The 17,267-nt window shown below is 35.3% G+C and overlaps 1 protein-coding gene and 1 non-coding gene across 5 annotated transcripts; one reads left to right on the forward strand and one right to left on the reverse strand.

Annotated features, from left to right (window-relative positions):
* Positions 1-427: 427 nt before the first annotated feature.
* On the forward strand, positions 428-534 carry LOC139895258 (small nucleolar RNA R71). Its single transcript, XR_011775717.1, has one exon. It is a non-coding gene; the product is annotated as a small nucleolar RNA R71 (small nucleolar RNA).
* A 5,708-nt stretch (positions 535-6,242) lies between these two features.
* LOC139892339 (BEL1-like homeodomain protein 11) lies at positions 6,243-8,901 on the reverse strand. 4 transcript variants are annotated; one of them, XM_071875405.1, is made up of 5 exons: positions 8,747-8,901; positions 7,320-8,077; positions 6,845-7,215; positions 6,705-6,765; positions 6,243-6,613 (listed from the first exon to the last, which is right to left on the reverse strand). In XM_071875405.1, exons 2-5 carry the CDS (start codon positions 8,013-8,015, stop codon positions 6,329-6,331), a joined length of 1,413 nt encoding a protein of 470 aa, XP_071731506.1. In that variant the 5' UTR covers positions 8,016-8,077; positions 8,747-8,901; the 3' UTR covers positions 6,243-6,328. The 4 variants fall into 4 exon arrangements, with proteins under 4 accessions (XP_071731506.1, XP_071731508.1, XP_071731507.1 ...); XM_071875407.1 differs by lacking the exon at positions 8,747-8,901 and adding an exon at positions 8,591-8,609; XM_071875406.1 differs by lacking the exon at positions 8,747-8,901 and adding an exon at positions 8,358-8,509.
* Between the last annotated feature and the right edge of the window lie 8,366 nt (positions 8,902-17,267).

Genomic DNA, 17,267 nt, shown 5'->3' on the forward strand with positions numbered 1-17,267 from the left:
TGGCGGTTGATAATTATTTTGATAATTATTTCCCGACCTTTGGTTCATATAGAAAACATTCTCTCGTTGTTCCATGGTTGGTTCAATGTGACAATCTTTCAATAAGTGTGGTCCACCGCATATCTCACAACTGATTCGTATTGCGTGAATATCTTTATTCATCTTTTCCATTCGTCTTTCGAAAGCATCTATTTTTGCTGAAACGGAATCAAAGTCATGGCTAGAATCGGCTCTAGCCACTTTAGATGAACGAAAAATATCTTTTTCTTGGTGCCACTCATGCGAGTGGGAGGCTGTGTTATCAATAATTTTGTAAGCTTCAGTTGCGGTTTTCTTCATAATGGAACCACCAGCTGTTATGTCGATGTCTTTTCGTGTAGCAACGTTGACACCTTGGTAGAATATTTGTACTATTTGGTAAGTGTCTAAACCGTGTTGAGGACATCCTCTCAACATCCTTCCGAATCTTGTCCACGCCTCATATAATGTTTCATTTGGCTTTTGTTTGAACGTAACAATTTCTCCTTGAAGTCTCACGGCTTTGGATGCCGGAAAGAATTGTTTAAGAAATTTTTCAACTAAAACATCCCATGTGTCAATCGCCCCTTCAGGTAACGATTCTAACCAATCTTTGGCTTCTCCCTTTAAGGTCCAGGGAAATAACATGAGATAGATTTGTTCGTCTTCCACTTCTCGGATTTTGAATAGTGTACAAATTCTATTAAACGTACGAAGATGTTCATTTGGGTCTTCATTCGGCGTACCACTATATTGGCACTGATTAGTTACCATGTGTAGGATTTGTCCTTTGATTTCATAATCTGGAGCATTAACTTCTGGCTTAATAATGGCGTGACCTTGGCCCGTGCGTGTGGCTCTCATTCGATCTTCCATACTTAGAGGTTCCGTTACTTCCATAATTGAATTTGTTGAATACGAATCACTAGAGGATTCTGATTTAATGGTTTGTGGCTCAGGAGGAATAATTAGTGGTTCAAGATCTTGGAATTGTCCTTGAATATGCTCCGGGTTCTTAATTGTGAAGTCGGGTTCAAAAGATGGATTATCGGAAATTTGAGTTGGAGTTCTTGTTCGACTAGATGACGATTCTAAAGAAAAATCAACGGCGACAATATTTGCTAGATGTCTTGATCGAGTTACAGGTGGTGAACGTATGAAAGGTGGTGAACGTTTTGCTCGGTGCATTCACAGAATATCCTATTAGTTATAAAAATAAGAAAAACTTATATAAGTTGTCCAATTAATAGACTTTTCTGATTTTGCCCACGTTTCGAATAGCCAAAAGATGCAGCAGAGGGGCAGGATTCGTTTGGTCTCAATATAATTGAGTACTGTTTTGCTCCAATAACCCGGTCCACGTACAAATCCAACTATTACTACGAACCAGAAAATTTTGATGTCTATCAATTTAACCACTTAAAATAAATTTTCGTAATTTTAAGAAAATTTAGATAAGAAGTAGAAAAAATTCTAAGTCCTAAAAACTAGAATGGCGAGAAATAAGAGAGAAAAAGATTGCGCGTCGAAAAGTGTCGAAAAATAAAAAGGTCGAAAAATAAGCGTCGAAAAATAAAAATAAGAAGGTAGCACGAAAAATGGCGTCGCAAAATTCTAAAGCACCTAAATCTTAGTCTAAGGAATAAGCACTTAAGGGATTTTACGGCAAACCTAAAAATTCTAGAAGTAAAAATAACTATGGCAAAACTAAACTTAATACTAAAAGTTGCGACTATAGTCTAAAAATCTAAAGGTAATAAAACTAAAAAAAAATATTTTTTTTTTATAGACAAAATCTTAAAAAAAATATATTTTTTTTTAATAATTTTTTTTTTTTACGTTTTTTTTTTTTTTTTACGTTTTTTTTTTTTTTAAAACGATTTTTTTTTACAAATTAATAATTTTTTTATAATTATTATTTTTTTTTCAAAACTTTTTTTTTAATTCATTTACTATTCATGAATAGTAAATGAAAAGAAATTAATTAATTTACTATTCACATGAAAGCGATATGATAGAAATTATTAATTACAAGTTACATAATATACCCCTGAAGTATTTAATAAATACGACTTTTTAAAATTTTACGTATCAAATTTTGATTCTAAAATATTATTATATTATTATATTCTATTTCAATATTATTATATTATTATATTCTATTTCAATATTATTATATTATTATATTTTATTTCAATATTATTATAATTAAAAATATAGCGTTTTAGCGCTCCCCGGCAGCGGCGCCAAAAACTTGATGTGTGCAGCGGGGTGTACGAAATAGTATTATTTTTAATACAAAATACTACAAAATATGACACAAGTTTTATTAATTTACGGATGGAATATACCTAAACCTTGCTACAACACTATAGGCAGTGTACCTAATCGTAGAGTAGTGTAGTTTTTAGTAAGTCCGGTTCGTTCCACAGGGAGCTGGTGATACTTACTATATTTTTAACTATATTTATACAAAATATATATAATTATATAAGTAGTAATATTATTATAAAAGGGGGGTTTTACCGTTTAATGACCGGTTTGTCGATTCTATATTTTAAGCGTAAAGATAAATGACGATAATTAAAGTGCGTAAAATAAATAAATGACGATAAATAAAATAACAATAAATAAAATTGCGATAGAATATGAAATAAAAGGATTATGCTTATTTAAACTTCCGTAATCATGATGTTTGACGTTTTGATTTTAATTAATTGTTACTCGGGTTAATTGTCCTTTGTCATGGTTTATTTGATACCTATCTGGTTTTTATCCATAATAGTCCATCGGTCATAAATATAAAGTGCGAGTGTCCTCGTCAAATTACCCTTATACCCGAAGTCAAATATTCCAACTAATTAAGGATTTAAACTGTGACGCAGTTATCACTTCTGTCAACAATTACACCAGTTATCACTGTATGTAATCTACCCCTGTTTTGATTAGATATGAATATTAATTTACCCACTTGATCAGTTTGAATAATCAATTACCCAACCCGAATAATTAATTAAATGATTATAATAGATTCCATATGAACGTCACTAAATAGGACAACCATAATCATTATTAATTATTAGGATAATTAATTTGAAGATAGGTTCGACAGACTCCAATGAGTTGTCACTCAATTAGACAATACCCCCCATCTATTAATAGTCAATAGTCCAATTTCCACAAGTGTCGGTCTTTTGCCCAAACCTTAATTATGGTACAAAATCCAATAACCCCGTCTTAATATTTAGTCAAACATCACGATTACTTCGGCTTAAATAAGCATAATAATAACTTAGCTACGAGACATTAATATAAAAAGGTTGAACATAACTTACAATGATTAAAAATAGCGTAGCCTTACACGGACAGAATTTCGACTTACACACTCAAACGATCTCTATCATAAATCTTATTATTATCATAATTTAAAATTAAAATTAAGATTATTGTTATATCTTATTACATTAACATTATGATAGAGATTTTTAGATATTGATATTGATAATAGATTTTTAGGATAGAAAAAGGGATGCTTTTAAATTGATCCATAATCAAAATTGAATTTTCATTTACGACCCCTGAACTATGCTAAATTAACAACTTTTTATTATTTAATATTATTCTTATTATGAATTATTTAAATATTATATTTTATTCTTGTGCATAGTTGACTCGTAATTTTTACACCGTTGCGTCGAGCGTTGAGAGTTGACTCATGTCCCGGTTCCGGATTTTCGAACGTCCTTGCGTACTATTTTATATCGTATACTTTGCGTTTTGTAACTTGTACTCTTGTCATTTTTAGACGTTCTTCATCAATAATTTGAACCTTTTTAATTGTATCTTGTACTTTTGAGCTTTTTGGACCTTTTTGTCTTCAATTTGTCGAATCTGCCTTTTGTCTTCGCACTTATTTAATATAAACGAATATCACTTGAAAATGGAACAATTGCAACTAAAATCTTGTCTTTCTTGGGGGATAATGCTATGAAATATATGTTCCTTTTTAGCCTTATCATATATATATATATATATTAATACTAAAATCTGTATCACAAACCATGAGATATAGATATATTACACCTTGATCAGTTCCATTTAATACTAAAATCTGTAATATATCTTGTAGATATATTTCATCAAGCTGATCCATCTTTTTCTTTCTTTTCCGATCAAGTTGTAATGAATGAATTGTAAGGGTGCAAACCAAAGTCCCACATCGGTTATGGGATAAAACAAATGTATGTATATAAGTCTAAGGGGAAGTCCCTCTATCACCAATTGGTTTTAGAAAAGGATGGACTCTTGGGCTTATATTGCAGGACATTGTGTTTGGGCTATACGATCCTTACAAGTGGTATCAGAGCTAGGCTATAGCCCCGATGTGGTGGACGGCGCATTAGGGCGCACCCCTGAGCGCACGCAGCGACGTGGCGCACCCCTCGGTCTTAAGCAACGATGAGTGGACCCAGCTCTCGTTCGAGGGGGACCCTGGCACGATGAGTTGATCCTGGAAGCCTTGTATCGAAATCTCCCTGCCCTCCCACCAGGTTGAGAGTTCCGAGTTGGCGGCGGTAAAGGTTGGATCCAGACTATCGTTGGAGGGGAGGCCAAGATGGACTTAGGTTTGAGGGGGGGTTTGTAAGGGTGCAAACCAAAGTCCCACATCGGTCATGGGATAAAACAAATGTATGTATATAAGTTTAAGGGGAAGTCCCTCTATCACCAATTAGTTTTAGAAAAGGATGGACTCTTAGGCTTATATTGCAGGACATTGTGTTTGGGCTATACGATCCTTACATGAATACATTAAGAATTTATTTCAACTCAATAGCAAGAATCAGAACATCAAACACTTTGAACTATTGGATCCATTTATATTCTATTAATAAAGTATAAATAGCTTGTCCACTATTAATTACTAACTCCATCTGAATGAATATATATATATATATATATATATATATATATATATATATATATATATATATATATATATATATATATATATATATATATATATATATATATATATATAAGCGGGCTGGGTATACGGTTTCGGGTCTTTTTTCGAGTATACGGGCCGGGTAACCGGGTTTGTGTCTAAAACCGTCCCCGGACCCGAACCCGGATAAATTTTTAAAACCATACCCATACCCGGCCCGCGGACCCGCAAACCCGGCCCGAACCCGGCCCAAAAATTGTCGGGTTTCGGGTTTCCCCGTCGGGTACGGGTCTTTTGCCATCCCTACCTTCAACACGATTCTAAGTTTTAAGAAAAATGAAATCGTTACTAAATATATAGGAAAATAAAAAAGATCTTTCCAAGCTGATGAAAAAGTATAGGATGTTTGTAACGCCTCAAAGCTAAAACAATGAACTAATCGAATATCTTCAGGTTTCTAAAACCATGGTAATCAACACCCATGATCCTTACCGTCGGACATGCACGAGCCGTCTGCCCATAACACCCAAGAGTTATCGCTCTAGCACATAAGAACGCTCCCAAAGGTAAAGCAATGGACTAACCGGATATATTCAGGTTTCAACTAGGTGTCATGGTGGGGATATTAATCAGCGACTACTTTAAGCTTACAAGGACTCGTACTTCCTTTTTCAATCCGACGCAGGATGGATTACTACAGTGTTGCCGTTGGTACACATAAAGAAAATGGAAAGTCATAGATGCCAATTAGTTTCACAATTTGGGCCCCTCATAAGAATTTATAGAAGCTTCCAAACTGAAGAAATGTATAAAGGATACATATATATGTATGTATAACTAATCATGCTAAGGAACAGCTAAAACTAGTCTCACATGCATATCTACAATGCTACAAGACCTATATGACTCAAAAGGACACAAATTCAATAGATGAACTGGTCCCCAACCCTCATCACACTTTCAGCTTCTTCAATAGCCTGCTAGGTTACTATTGCTATCCTACACTGAATTTTGTAATGGTCTGTTTATGTTCTAAATCTGGTGGCCCTTTTTTCATGTATCTTTCAAAAAAGTACAGCAATAATAATATCATACAATGGACAATTGGATGTCACTACATGATTACTAGGTGAATGCATAAGAAACAAGTTAACAAATTGTTGTTTTAATTACTTAACAAATGGTACATTAATGTGTGATATCTATATTCTATATTCTGTACTATTAACAAATAATAAGTTTTTTATCCAATGATCAGTGCACAATAATAAGTTTTGATTCTTTTCTAATCAAACCACCACCTATATTCACATTCGTATTTACAATTTTAAACGCAGATCATCATACGTTATGGGATCCGTATTATTATACGACAAAATCAGATAATAACTGAGGTTCGCCAAACCTGCTGATTTCCATTTGATTGAAAAAGTCGGGATTTGAGTCACTCGATTGACTTACATTTCCAGCTGTTGGATCAAATTCTTTATCTTTATCTTCTGAAGATGACGAATCATCGTTTACTAAATTAAGTACACGTTCGTTCGATGCTATACAATTGCCTTCTTGATAGCCGAATTCTTCTTTGTACAAATCTTCAATCATAGGTTTCCATAAGCGAACTCGTGCATTGATAAACCAATTTGCAATCTAAACAAAAAAAGCATAAACCATACCATAAAACGTAAATCATGATCATCGCAAAGAAAGAAAGAAAATGATACTTCGAAATTGTGTTTACCTGGCCTCGAGTGAGTCCCGTTTTCTTAGCCAACAAAATCTTCTCAGAATCTTTCGGGTAACTGAAAATTGTTAACATCAGCATACATAAAACCATACCAGTAAACGCGTAAAAAAGTTAATATAAAATTCGAAACGTACGGGTTCAGAAAATGCTCAAAAAGCCAAGCACGAAGAATGGAAACAGAGGTTTCTGGTAACCCTCTCTGCGGCCTCCACGTATGGCGGGTCCCGCTAAAATGATGAATAACATGTCTCTGTTGTCGTAGATGTTTTTCCACGTTACGTAAACGTGGTAAAGCTCGGTTTAATGAATCATCTTGCTCACCTAAGCTTTGACGGGTCACTTGAATTTGACCATTGACTGCATCACGTAAGCAGCGAAAATGGAGAGATATTGTTCGATGTGCAAGCGCTGTGTATGGCCTTGCGGCCCCACATCCAGAAACTACATCTAATGTTGCTTCAACTATTTGCAATTGATGACAATATTCTCTGTATTTTTTATCTACCTGTATATTACATATATCCTTGTTACTATTCATATTCATATATTCATAATTCATAATGCAATAATCAAGAATACAAATTGATCAGATAAGCGTGGTTACCATACCTCATCTAACAACGAATAAAGTTTCGTAACTTTGTTTTGTGTGTTTTGTTTCTCAGAAGCCGAAAGTTCACCAGACGAAATAGTAGTAGATTCAAGAGACGTAAATTTTGAATCTTTTTGGTCAACGTTAAGTTTATGTAGATTGGGTTCGGGATTCATCTTTAGTTGACTTAACGCGTCACGAAGATTAGCTACTTCATCGAGTAATTCTTGTGACGGTTTTAGATACTTGGAGTCCGAAATTCGACCCACAACACCATATGAACCATCATATGTATTCGAAACAGAGTAATGACCCTTTTTTGGAGCCAAATCGAATGAAAAATACTCTGTATTTTCAACTTTAATAGATTGAGAATCATGATCGTTTGAATTCGGAATATGGGAATTCAAGTAATTGTATTGAAAGGCAGGTAAATCCATTGAAGAAGAAGGTAATTGTGTTCCTAAACTAAGTGATAATTCTTGATAATTCAAGATATTTTCATCATGATCATCAACTCGCGAAAGGTTTTGAGGGTTTGGTTGAATATTACCGGATAGAAGTTGTAAAAACGAGGTGTCGGTTGACGATTGGTTTTGGTACATCATATCAACAGGAGTACAAGATGATTCTTGATATGAATCATTTGAAATATATGAATTTGGAAACACATCTCTTTGATGATTACTTGAAGTAGGATAGTAAGTAGCCATCTTAATTCCCAAAAATCGATGATTGTCGAGGTAATCGATCTCGTTACAAGCTGATATGATGCCTAATTTTAAACAAAAAACATACAAAATATTAAAGAGAGAATGAAATAAAACAGAACATAGTTTCTTATATATAGTCTTTTCACCTTTTTGCTATTCTAAACTATTAAACCTAACTAAATTGCATAACTAAAAGCACATGGCAAGATTAATGATTTATTATGCAAAATTCATGAGTAAAAACAAATTCTTAATATGATAACTTTTCAAACATATGAATTTTCAAAATTTAACTAACAAACATATCATATCATAAAACATAAGAGTAGCATGAAATTAAACCTCAGAGGTATTAAGTCAACTGTGTGTTTTTGTGTGTGTTACAAGACATATGAACTATGAGGACACAACCAAGGAAGGTGAAACAAAATCTTGCTAAAAGGGAGATAAAAAATGGATATGAACAAGAAGAAAATTATAATGATACCACACAAAGTAATTAGTAAAGTAAAGTAATAAATATAAATAGTATAGTTTTAAATTAAATTAATTAATTATAATTGCAAAATGACCACCTCCCACAATTAAACAAAGATTAAACATCACAATTATTGGATAACAAGCAAACAAAAAGAAGGATTATATACAACTAACCAAAAGTTTCTAGAGTTGTAGATACACCAAATGTATTAAAATAATCAAAAAGATGAAAACAAAATTAAACAACCAACCGTGTAATTTCCCACGTGCAGACAAAACACAAGATTTTAAATGATTTGGGGCAACAACAGAATTTTGAAATTGAAATAGGGTTGCTGTAGTTTTTGTTTATATAGTGGTAAAGAAGATGATTGCTTGAATAATGGGGATTGTGAAGGCTAACCACCAGTTGGTGGACCTAAACTGAATATACACATACATACCCATACATATACATATTTATTATATCTTCTTCATGATTTAACTAATATATTATTTTATTTTTTTGGCGAAAAAAACGAAAACTTTTTAAAACAGCAGAAAACGTTTTCGAAAAAAAAAACGAAATTAACAAGAACAATAGAGGATCCTAATGAGCCTCGAACCTAGAAAGCGGTAACCTAACGAACTATCTATACCGAGCCTCACCAAATCTAAGTACTCCTTAATAAACAAATTAATTAAGCGGGTTGATTTTCACACATTATTTTTTAATTCATGTACATTTTTGTTCCATAAGCTTACAGTTATGTCCCTAGATTAATTTATGGAGTTTGCATCCAATTTCAAAAAAAAAATCTCAATTATTTCCATTTTTAGAATGGAATATTTATAGAATCTTCTCCTTTGAGAATAATAAAAATTGAAAAGTGTTCCATATAACATCAAAAGGTGACTAAATTGGTGACGGTCTAATAATCAAGCATTCTGATTAGTTGGGAATTTTGTGAAAGCTAATGTGTTCCACTTATTGAACAGGATTCTATGGTCGGTCAGTGACTCCTGGATGCTGAAGGCGTCCTTGGGGTAATCTTGTTGTTCCTACGGGGTGGAGATGATGGGGCCGGTCCATCATCGTACGCTCTGGAAGATAGATTGTTACGAACCATACTTTGCATGCGGGTATATACTGTAAGACCCTGGATTCTGATTAGGCCCAGTCGCGCGCCGCGCGGGGTCATGGCGCGCCGCGCTATATGTCGCTGGCAGACCCCTTTTGTTATTTTAGAGTTTTTAAAAGGGCATTTCGGTCTTTTCGCGTTTGAGCCAGATTTGAGGACTTAACCTCCTCCACCCATTTCATTTATTCATTTCTTTTTCCTTTTCTTTTCATATTTCTCTCAAGAACTCAAACACCCATTTGATTCAAAGGGATTTTTGGAACGGAAGAAGCGGGTTTTGATCTTTGGCGTAGTAGACAAGTTTGTTCTCCTCGTTCTTAGCTACGCGGTGATACTAGTGGTAAGCTCTAACTCTGAATTTCGTTTTTGTGTTCATCATTCAAATTTGGGGCTTTTGATTGTATGATTCATAGATGGAACCCATTTAGTTGTTAATTGAAGATTAACACCAAGATTCGGGTTTATAAGTGTTAAAGGCGGGTTTTGGGTTGGTTAATGATTTAACCATGTTTAAGACTTGAGAATGGTGTATAATCACTAGTATTAGTGATTATTGATGATTTGGAGACCTTTAGGGTTCTTGTGGTTGACTAATTTTGACTAGAGTCAAAATTAGGGTTTGTTGATGATTATGACCCAAATGTCTATTCGATGAGGTTTATAAACTTAAAATGGATTAAGTTGAAGTATAAAACCGAGTTAACTATGTTTTGGTGTCAAAACTTGTAATTGGTGAGATTTTGACTTTATGGGTCAAAATTAGGGTTTATGGACGATTTTGAGAACGATAAGTGTTTAACACTTGTGTTTGGGTTTAATTGGCTTATTAGGACCATTTTCACTTGCGTTAGTGAATGTTGGTTAGTTTGGGCACGGTTTGTGCTTGAAAGTGCATTTGGGTCGAAATTGCACTAAGTGTTGTTTTAGGTTGGTTTGTAAATCCACTCTAAGTGTGTTGTTATATTTGTGATAATGGAATAGGTACTTTCCATTGACGGGTTGCGGATTTTTCAGTAGCATTCATCAAGTCGACAAGGTGAGTGTTAATATCCTATGTGCATATGTATGTGTAGGATGGGTGCGGGTCGGGTGAAGTGATTCTCGGCTATAGAGCTCACTTCACATATAGGTGGATTTGATGGACTTTTGTATGAGTCCAATTGGCACGGTTGTGCGTTTTGGTTGACCACCTTTGGCGAGGTACACGTTTGTGTGTACGTTATCACACGTGGTTGTGATTTGGATGTTATAACCCCAATGGCGAAGGGTTGATATTGTCGTGATGTGGATAACCCCGATGTGGTGGGTTTTATAATCCCGTGACCGTGGGTTTGAGTTGGAGAAGTGAATCGCGTGTAGTTCGGATTCACGATGACGCGTGTAGTTCGGTCATCTTATCAAGGACGAATCTCGTGTAGTTCGGATTCATGGTGACTCGTGTAGTTCGGTCATCTTATTGAGGTAGTAATCTCGTGTGGTTTCGGATTACTAAGGCTCGTGTAGTTCGGCCAACCTCGATGTTGTGTTAATGAAGATAGTAGTCTCGTGTGGTTTCGGATTACTAAGGCTCGTGTAGTTCGGCCAATCTTCATTGTGGTGTTTTGGTATTCGGTATTGGGTTAAGGGGTTAACCTTATTCGTTTATATATTGTTCTATATATTAATGTATCATTGTGTCGTAGCTAACCCTCCGGGTGTAGCTTATTGGCGTTGTTCACATCGTCGTTGGTGAACTTATACTCTGTTGATATCTTTAGCTTGTTGCTTAGAGATCGTACGGTATGCTTAGATTAGCTTGCCTTTATGCTTGGATGCTCCGGTATGCGGTATTTGTTTATTTATGTGGCGTGTCCATTTTATGCATATATATGTATGTAGTATATTTCCACTCACTAAGCGTTAGCTTGCCCTCTCGTTGTTGACTTTTTTATAGATTTGCATGGATGCGATGGCTCGGGTAATCGGAGACTAGTAGACTTGCGTAGTTGCTTTAGAAGGCTTGCTTTTGGATTGATTAGGATTGGGTAGCGTATCCCCAATCGCCATGCTTGGCTTTATTTGTATTAAAAGTCTTGTGGTCGAAAACTTGTAATTTGTACTTAAAGGGGTAATTTGGGCATATGTGGGCCCGGTGTCGTAAAACCCTTTTTATTAATGGAACGTGTTAGTTTTACAAATTTGAATATGTGGTGAAAAGCGTTTTATCTAATTGTGTCGGGAAACGGCCAAACATTTTCGTGTATTTGACTTTTTGGGACAGCAGCCTGTCCAGGGCATTCTGCGCGCCGCGCAAATGCTTGGCGCGCCGCGCCACCAGCTGAACACAGAATTTTTTTTTATTTTGATATTTAATCGCGGGTTGTTCGTGGTTTGGTTTGGGTTGTTTCAAGTGGTATCAGAGCATAGTCTAAGGGATTTAGGTGACTTGAGATAGGTGCCTAGACTTAGACTTTTGTGTGTGCTTAATTTGTTGCGGGACTTGTAGGATTACGGGTCAGAATGGGTTTAGTTAGTGCCTTGTTTATAGGTTGACTAACGTTTATATTAGTAATGCGGATATTATTAATATATGATTGTGTTGTGATGATAATTCTCGCGTGTGTTTATATCGCGTAGAATTTCGTTTGTGTTTGTTTATAGCATCGAGTGAGACGGTCGTTGTACTAACAAGTCGATACGGCGTGTGTGCGTAATAAGGACTTGCAAACCTTATTACGGGTGCAAATCGTGTCTAACAAGTGATGTACAACGAGTGTTTAGCAAGATGGGACGGTGTTGCGTGTGTGGTTTTATATGTTCGTGATCTAATCGCTTTGCATTCCTTAGAATGGCGACGGGAAGTGGGATCTAGACGAACAACGCTGAGATTAACGCTAGAATTGCGGCCGCCGTTGCGGAGCAAATGAGTGCGTTTCGAGAAGAAATGGATAGGAAGTATTCCGAACTTCAAAGTGGTGGTGAAATGGAGCGTTGTCTTAAGAGCTTCATGAGGACTAAACCCCCGATGTATGACGGGAAACCGGATCCTTTGATAAGCACAACTTGGATCTCGGATGTCGAAGGGTGTTTTTGTACTATTGATTGCCCTCCCGAGAAAAAGACGAGACTCGCTACGAGTTTGTTGCGGGGTAGGGCGAGGGATTGGTTGGATGGTAAGATTGATCTTGCCGGTGGTGAAACGTTTATGGCGTTATCGTGGGACGAGTTTAAGAAGGAATTCTTCGAGGAGTTCTGGACTTCAGCCGACTTGTCGGAAATGTGTAATGAGTTGCGAAATTTGTAACAAGGTTCTATGGATTTGAATACTCTCAAGACGACCTTTATGGCGAAGGCTCGTTTCTGCCCGGAGTATTTAGGGAATGATCGATTGTTGATGGAGGATTTCTATCGGACCTTGAATGATGACTTGAAGAGTAAAATTAGTCGGGGTCAAGCGAAATCGTTTGCAGAATTATTCGCATTGGCTAGAGGTTTCGAGTCGTATTCACGATCCAAGAAGGGTGATCCTTCAAGTGAAAGAAGGGTTGTTTCTTATGGTGCTCCAAGTAAGAGGACTAAGGGTCCGAGTGTGAGCACGGGTGGTACACGGACGGGTATATCGGATGCTAGTACGTCTAGGTGTTACAATTGTGGCATGAGGGGTCACAAGTCTTGGGAATGTCCGGTACCAAAGGGTGATGGCATGGTGTGCTTCAATTGCAAAGAAGAAGGACATCGTAAGTCGGAATGTCCCAAGTTAGCGGAGACGGGTGCGACAAGGAGACGTTAAGGTACGTTTCATTTTAAATAAATATGTCCTTTAATTATTTATTAAGTGCCATTTGTGTTTGAGTTGTAAAATGCCTTGTGTTGTGCATATTGTTGTTATGGGTGACGTTCCTAATGGAAGTACCCTATGGTGACGTTTGATTAATGGGCGAAGGGCGTAAGACTTGGTGCAACCAAGCATTCCTTAGTATTTGGGAAATGTTTCTACCAAGCCATAGAAATGGGTTTTGGTATCGGTTGTTAAGCGCGTGTTCGCTTTTGTGTTGAAATGGATGAACCGTGAGGTTCTTCGGGTGGTTAGAACCCTTGAGATTGAGTGTTTAAAGTCTCAATGTAGGTTGGTAATTGAGTCTTTATGACGCGACATTAGGTGCCTCTTTTATACCTACTAGCGTGGTGTTCGGCTCCGATTGTATTGTGGTTACATTGTACTTAGGGTACCGAGGTGAAACCCTTAAGTACATGAGTGACTAGGTGAAGTTGACAAACTGTAGCAATTGGATGATTGCGAGGGTATAGTTTGTGTAATTGTGGTACACTTTTCATTCGAAGTGTTTAAGGATAGGTTAAGATCCTTAGTTTGCTCAAGGTTGGAGCAAGATATGGTGATGGGTCGTGTGAACCCAATTGTTGGTAAAGTCTACCTTTGGTAGCATTGTACGGTTGTACAAGATGCGGTTATGGAACGTAGTTCCAAGTGAGGGAGTTACACTCCCGCACGAGGAAGTTCTAGTGTGAGATTTCGGATGACGTTTTTAGTAGATCCGAAAATTGTGTTGGGACCTAGTTTTGGTCGATTTGTGGTAGAGAACAATTTCGGTTAGATTGTACTTATAGTTTGGATTTAAATTATCACCGAGGTGGTAATGTGGTAAATCTCGTTGAGAGATAATGGACGTGTTGGGCGAGCAGGGTGAAATCCCTCGGTTAAGGGATGTGTGTATCGGATTCTCTTTTAGAGAACTATTGTTGGGTACCTGTGTTTGATATAGGCGGTTCTTGCTCGATTGTGTGAATGGTTAGTGGTATCCGTTAGGATTCACTATGGCGTAGCAGAGCGCGATGTTACGCTACTCGTTGTTCGAGGCCAAAAGGGCGTTGATTGATGAAGCATGACCTTCGGGGTCCGCTGACTTCATCATGGTATTGATTGATTGGTGAAGCATGACCTTCGGGGTCCGCTGACTTCATCATGGTAGTACGTGATTGGTGGAGCATGACTTTCGGGGTCCGCTGACTTCATCATGAGCGTGGTGTTATATCGGTGAAGCATGACTTTCGGGGTCTGCTGACTTCATCCGGTGTTGAGATTGGTGAAGCATGACCTTCGAGGTCCGCTGACTTCATCATGGTAGTAGATCGCGTGTGATTTCGGATTCACGATGACGCGTGTTGTTTCGGTCATCTTATTGTTTAAGTGAATCTCGTGTAGTTCGGATTCACAAATGACTCGTGTGGTTTCGGTCATTGTATTGAGGAGTGAGTCTCGTGTAGTTTGAAGCGACCTGTCCTAATCCATCCGGACGAAGTCCATATCGATTATAAACAATTCACAACAGTTGATTACATCGCGAGGTACTTGACCTCTATATGATACATTTTACAAACATTGTATTCGTTTTTGAAAAGACAATCTTTCATTACATCGAAAGTTGACAGGCATGCATACCATTTCATAACATATCCAACTATAATTGACTCGATAATAATCTTGATGAACTCGACGACTCGAATGCAACGTCTTTTGAAATATGCCATGACTGACTCCAAGTAATATCTATAAAATGAGCAAATGCACAGCGGAAGATTTCTTTCGTACCTGAGAATAAACATGCTTTAAAGTGTCAACCAAAAGGTTGGTGAGTTCATTAGTTTATCATAAATAATCAATTCATAATTTTAATAGACCACAAGATTTCATAATTCCATTTCTCATAAACATACGTCCCATGCATAGAGACAAAAATATCATTCATATGGATTGAACACCTGGTAACCGACATTCACAATATGCATTTAAGAATATCCCCATCATTTCGGGATCCTCCTTCGGACATGATATAAATTTCGAAGTACTAAAGCATCCGGTACCTTGGATGGGGCTTGTTGGGCCCGATAGATCTATCTTTAGGATTCGCGTCAATTAGGGTGTCTGTTCCCTAATTCTTAGATTACCAGACTAAAAAGGGGCATATTCAGTTTCGATCATTCAACCATAGAACGTAATTTCGATTACTTGTGTCTATTTCGTAAAACAGTTATAAAAGTTGCGCATGTATTCTCAGCCCAAAATATAAAGGGTAAAAAAGGCAAATGAAACTTACCATACTGTATTTTGTAGTAAAAATACATATTACGACATTAAACAATGCAGGGTTGGCCTCGGATTCACGAACCTATATCATTTGTATATCTATTAATACATATAATCGTAATTGAACAATTTCATATATTATAACTTATGTTATATATTATATTTATATCTAATTCGTGTATATAATTAAAATAGTTAATATTTATATAGTTATATATATACATATGATTAATACTATATTAGAAACCAATGATTTGTTATATGTAAATATTTATATAAATAATCTTAATATATATAATTATATGTAATGTTATGGTAGTGTAATATGTATACTTTTATATAGGAAACACTTATTTGTTATAGTAATATTGTTACTAATAACAATCTATATGATAATTTTATTAATATTATAAATTTTGATAAAAAATGATAATAACAATAATAGTAATACTAATAATTATAAAAGGATACTAATACTAATAATAATGATTATAAAATTAGTTTGCGTTATTTTTATAGTAATGATAATAATGATAATCCTAATTATGATAATAATTATACTAGTAGTTAAAATAATAAAGTTACATTTTTAATTGATAGCATTTATATTAGTAACAACATTAGAAATCATATTTGTAATTGTAATTCTAATAATAATAAGTGAACTTTCTATCATACTACCTATTTTAGTAATAATAATCTTAACAATTATAATACTAATACTAACCCTATATGATAATAATAATAATAATAATAATACTAACACTAGTAATACTTATAATAATAATATTTGTTATAATACTAATAATTTCTAAATAACAATAATACTTGAATTAATAACAATAAGTAATAATACATAACAGTAACAATAATAATAATAATAATAATAATAATAATAATAATAATAATAATAATAATAATAATAATAATAATAATAATAATAATAATAATAATAATAATAATAATAATAATGGTTACTACCTTAAAGCTCCAAAAACAAATGTCAAACCGCCCAAGCCGGGACTCGAACCCGAGACCTCTCGTATAACGCCAACGCCCTCTACCATTCGTCTGTCTCTATAATTCTGGAATATAACTCAACCAGTTTATATATAAACCCGTAATAACTAGTTCCTTATTCTTCTTCTTCCATTTTAATAAACTGACCCAATACAATATCCAAAGCCCAATAACAATTTCATAAGCCATAAAATTCGCTAGCCCAATAATAATTAAAGGGATACGGCCCAATAACAAAATAAAATTAATAAATGTCGCCCCCAAGTCTCGAACTTGAGACCTCTCATTCCACACAACCACACCCATGAAATGTCGCGTTCTTATTGATTAAAAACGTTCCATATTAATTGATTTCGTTGCGAGGTTTTGACCTCTATATGAGACGTTTTTCAAAGACTACATTCATTTTTAAAACAAACCATAACCTTTATTTCATAAATAAAGGTTTAAAAAGCTTTACGTAGATTATCAAATAATGATAATCTAAAATATCCTGTTTACACACGATCATTACATAATGGTTTACAATACAAATATGTTACATCGAAA

Source organism: Rutidosis leptorrhynchoides, chromosome 2 (genome assembly GCF_046630445.1).
Source record: "Rutidosis leptorrhynchoides isolate AG116_Rl617_1_P2 chromosome 2, CSIRO_AGI_Rlap_v1, whole genome shotgun sequence".
NCBI classification, from domain to species: Eukaryota; Viridiplantae; Streptophyta; class Magnoliopsida; order Asterales; family Asteraceae; genus Rutidosis; species Rutidosis leptorrhynchoides.